Consider the following 5,000-nt stretch of genomic DNA (forward strand, 5'->3'; position numbering starts at 1 on the left):
TTGCGTTAAAAATCGCCCTGTGCAAACCTGTTACACGAGGCAACTTTTAACACAACAATGTTGCGTTAAAAATCGGCTCGAGTAACATCACCTTAAAACCTCAAATTTGACTATTTCGCGTTGTTGTTTTGCTGACGACGGCAAAGAAACGGACAAAAGTTAAAAAACGCACGTGCAGGGCGTGCAAAGCTATTGCTTGTGCCCACTAAATATGCAAATTTGTAACGTTCTCGTTGCCGTCGCCGTTATCGTTGTTTAAGTTCCCTACTAGTACCTTCGGACGCCGTCTTAGGCACCATTAGGCACTATTAGGGCTCCCTTTTCTTTTTTGTTTTTTACAAGAAACTTGCCGGGACGGTTCGCAATTTTCCCTGCCTTTGTGACAAATCGCCAGAAAAAAAATTCTCGGTCCGCTGGTTGCAGTTGGCAAAAACAATAGCTTTGCACGCCCTACACGTGCATTTTTCACTTTTGTGCATTTCTTTGCCGTCGTCAGAAAAACAACAACGTGAAACAGCCAAATTTGAGGTTTTATGAATAACGTCAGCACTTGAGGATAAACTTTCTCTTTCTCCCCTAAATTAAGTGCCGTTCCGACGAGGGTCACATTTGAGGAACTACCACACTCTTGTCATATTAAAAAGGTTGAAATAGTCACGAAGGGATTAAAATGACGCGAATTTATACAGCTGTTTCGAGAAAGGTTGTCCAAAAGAAGCATAAAAGCCTACGCGACAATGCCGAAAGGCATTATGGTAAGCTGTCAGTTTGAAACGGCAATGCTATCGAAAACGTCACCTAGAAATACGTGCTCATCTTTTGCTACTGACATTGAGAGAGTTTCAAATTTCATTCAAATGATCCACGCCATGAATTAGTAACAAAGGGTTAAAATTCACAGAGAAAGCAAGATTCTGACGCCTTTAACCTTACTTATTTTATGTGATGTTTCGCAGACAAAGTTTAAAAAATGTTCCAAAAATCGTGGTGCACGTGCAGAACCATCGTTTTTGCTGATGAACCCTTTTGTTTTTGGTAGCTTGATGGCGGGAGAGAGCTTCAACATAAGTCTGTGCGTACTGCCACTTCACTAACGCTATATCCTAAGAACTCTTTGACCCAAACAGCTCGCCATCGTAGGTCTTCACTGTACGGTCGTGGCATCTACGATTCTGGGCGTTCACTGCATATTGAATACTGTCCCATACCACCTTTCGGCATTGTCGCGAACGCTCTTACGCTTCTTTTAGACAACCTTTCTCGAAACAGCTGTATTTTAAGATGACGTTCTCGTTGCCGTCGCCGTTATCGTTGCTTAAGCTCCCGGAGCTTAGGTAAGGACGACGATGACGGCTATGAGAACGCCACAAAACAATGGGTTTAATGAGCAAGAACAATATCTCTGCACGCCCTGCACGTGCGTTTTGCATTCTGGTACATTTCTTTCAGTCCTCGTTTTGACAACGACGTGATTTGACCAAATTTGAGGTTGCGTAGAGGACGTGAGAACCTGACGAAACATTTTAAATTTTCTCCCCAAACAACCGCACAATTCATGACAATTTTGGGGTTATAACGAAATTATTATAATAACGGGAAATACTATTTTGAGACAACGTTCTCGTTAGCGGCTTCGTTGTCCTTGCGTAAGCTCTCTAATAGGGAGCTTACGAAACGACGACGCCGACGGCAACGACGACGCTACAAAACAATAGCTTTATTGAGGAAAAACAATGGCCCTGCACGCTCTGCACGTGCGTTTTACATTTTGGTACATTTCTTTGCCGTCATCTCCTAAATGACGACGTGAAATGACCAAATTCAAGGTTCTGTGGAGGACGTTAGCACATGACGATGAATTTTCAGTTCTCTCTCTACGCTTCCAACCGAGTCATACCAGTTTAATTCCTCGACAGTTACTACACATTTTTAACGCGAAACGCCATGAAATAGTTTCGTAGTGATATGAATAACGCGAACTTGTATTTTTAAATAAAGTCCTCGTAGCCGTCGTCGTCGTCGTTTCGTAAGCTCCCTAATAGGGAGCTTTAGCAACGACAACGGCGACGGCAACGAGAACGTTACAAATTTGCATATTTAGTGGACAAAAACAATAGCTTTGCACGCTCTGCACGTGCCTTTTTCATTTTTGTCCATTTCTTTGCCGTCGTCAGCAAAGCAACAACGTGAAATAAGCAAGTTTGAGGTGTTATGGAGAACGTCAGCACTTGGAGATAAATTTTCATTTTTCTCCCCTAAATTAAGCGCCGCTCGTAACGGTTTCATTCCTGAGGGACTGCTACACCTTTGTCACATTAAAAAGCTTGGAATAGTCGCGGAGTGATTGCAATAACGGGAATTTATGTTTTTACATGACGTTCTCGTTGCCGTTCCCGTCGTCGTTGCTAAAGCTCCCTAATGACTCCTAACCGCGGACGGAACCTTGGAAAGGTCCATGTCACAACAGGTCACATGTAGGTCATGTTCGCTTGAGATCTTCGAGTATTATCACAATGTTTATCGGGGAACATGAAGTACCAACAAATACGAATTGGTCCTAATGTATTCTAAGAAACTCTAACATTTATGATTCGATCCAGATCTTTCCCCAGCAAAAGAAGTCATCTTCACGTAATGTTAGCCTTAGCACTTGGTTACTCTTGCACTCAAACGTTGTTAAGAGGCTTTTACCACTTTTGAAAGGTTTGGGGGTAAAAACTAATGCTGCAAATTAATTTGTTATTCACAGTTCCCGGTAAACCAAGAAAGGTGAAAGCAACGCTGGATGATGGTAACATAAACGTAGCTTGGGAGGAGCCAATCAATCCCAATGGTATAATAAGTAAATACCAGGTAAGGAGGTCATTGATCCAATTTAGTAGTGGTAACGTTGCACCGATTTTAGTAGTGCAGGTGGTATTCACTTGGCACTCACCTCATAGGGGGATTAGTTGTTGGTGAGGATAAACAAGGTGCTTGCTGTAGAATTCATATGATATGCCGACATTTTGAATGTTGGTAGAGGTAAATAGTTGGAACCCAGAAAGTAATGGAGTGTACAAAAATACGTACCGCTGCTCAAAATGTCTGTAAAATTAAGGGCACGATCTCTTTGACCCCAAATTCCTGTGTGAATTTCCTGGCTTTCGTTTCATCCATTTTTGCTGCGCCCCTCCTTCCCCTCCCTAGAATTTTTTTCGAAATTAATCACTCACTGAAAAACGATGTCCCCATTAATTAATTAATAACCCTTTGACGTCCAAACCGGCCTAAACCGGCCAGAGTTAGTATTTTACTCTGTCTAACGCCAGACGATTTTACTCGTCCATGGGGAACCCCTGGAAAATTGCGGCCCCCCAAGAAAGAGAATGAAAGGTCATGGAGAAACAACAACAACAACAAAAAATAAGAAACTCTCAGGCGATTCCAATACTTCGAAAAAATGGACTACCTGAAGAATATGACAGAAGCAACAACAATTCCGTTTGATTCTTGAGCGGTTATTTCTGGATATACAGGTATTGACGTGATTGGTTCATTTGACCACCTCCGTCTGGTGTGTTTGGCCAAGGCAGTTGCCATAGTTCTTTTCAGCACTTCACAAAAACCGAGTTATTTTAATTTTGATTCTTTGCTGATTTTTTTTCTTGTTTGTGGCCAAGATTTACTGCGTAGGGAAACGAGAGTATGATGGTGCCTTCCAAAGCAACTTGGAAATATCAACTACCGAGGATGCACGCTTTCATGTGATCAAGAAAGCAGACCTTAGTCCTGGGACAGAGTTTACAGTGTATATAACTGCATTTACTATCAAAGGAGAAGGTAGCCAAAGTGAACACATGGTAGTGAATACACCTGCCGTCGGTGAGTTCTTTATCTGAAATGCAGTAGATAATTTGTGGTGTCCTGTGCTATCAGGCACTTGAAATATATTTATGATTCTGTCGTTCATTGTATTTCACATTCATCATTTTCAAGAGAAAACTCAAACTTGTAGTGGACCCGTAATAGGCTATTTCAAGCTGACGTTACATCCGCAGGAGTAAATGTGTAGTTGCCTATTAAAGTCTGCAAAAATTTGGTTTTATCAACGGAGTTGATAATGTAAATTGGCCACCGTACAGAGATTCTCTGTACGGTGGCCAATTTGCATTATCAACTCCGTTGATAAAACCAAACTTTTGTATACTACTTCCCCACCGACGCAGCACCACAGTTTCTTTAGAAACTACTCCTTCATTCATTTATTAAAGTCTGCATATTTTCAGCTCCGCCTCCACCAACGGAACCACAGGTTAACTATGAGGCCACCACATTACACACCATAACCATTACGATTCAGCCGGCATCCGACACCAATGGAAAAGTGATGTGAGTTAAAACATGGGTAATAATTATTATTAATTCAAGTTGTTGCTTTCTTTTTTGGTTGCCCTGTCGCCTCATATAACTCAAGCTAGTCGACAGAACAAGGTTTTTACTCCACTGATAATGAAGTTAGTCATCCAACAGTAGGAAATAGTGGAGCAAAAATGTCACGCTATAATACGTCTTTCGAGCTATAATTTTTTAACAGCTGAAAATAGCATGATGCACACTCGTGTATACTTCACTGTCACAACAATTTTTGCTTTACTTCAATTATGAAGGAGTAATATTGACATCTGCGTAAACCTTCATATCATACTCGGCCTTATCTAGCAATTCTTAATTGACATCTTTTAAGAGAGCCCAAATCTTTAAGTAAGGGTAAGGGAAAATAGGCTCGATCAGAAATTTTGCGAAAGTTACGGAACCATCGAAAGGTATCTTGAAGTCACTGACTAAAATTTCTTACAGGGAGGTGTTATTATTTCAATTGCTTATACTTGTTCTAGATTCTAAGGGGCATGAATTCGACTAATTCCACACACTGAACACTCCTCACAATATGGTTGAAGTATGTTTGAGTTTCTGTTTCAACCCCAAGTCAAAACAGAGATAATCATGCTTTAGTTTTG

The 5,000-nt window shown here is 41.1% G+C and overlaps 1 protein-coding gene across 1 annotated transcript in view; it reads left to right on the forward strand.

Annotated features, from left to right (window-relative positions):
* Positions 1–3,394: 3,394 nt before the first annotated feature.
* The window catches only part of LOC138000874 (receptor-type tyrosine-protein phosphatase mu-like), a 4,146-nt gene continuing 2,540 nt past the window's right edge, over positions 3,395–5,000 (forward strand). The window contains exons 1-2 of the mRNA XM_068847550.1: positions 3,395–3,864; positions 4,269–4,371. Coding sequence (XP_068703651.1) covers positions 3,840–3,864; positions 4,269–4,371 — 128 coding nt within the window. The 5' untranslated portion in view covers positions 3,395–3,839. The remainder of the gene's footprint in view (positions 3,865–4,268; positions 4,372–5,000) is intronic.

The sequence above is a fragment of the Montipora foliosa genome, chromosome 4 (genome assembly GCF_036669935.1).
Source record: "Montipora foliosa isolate CH-2021 chromosome 4, ASM3666993v2, whole genome shotgun sequence".
Classification (NCBI taxonomy): domain Eukaryota; kingdom Metazoa; phylum Cnidaria; class Anthozoa; order Scleractinia; family Acroporidae; genus Montipora; species Montipora foliosa.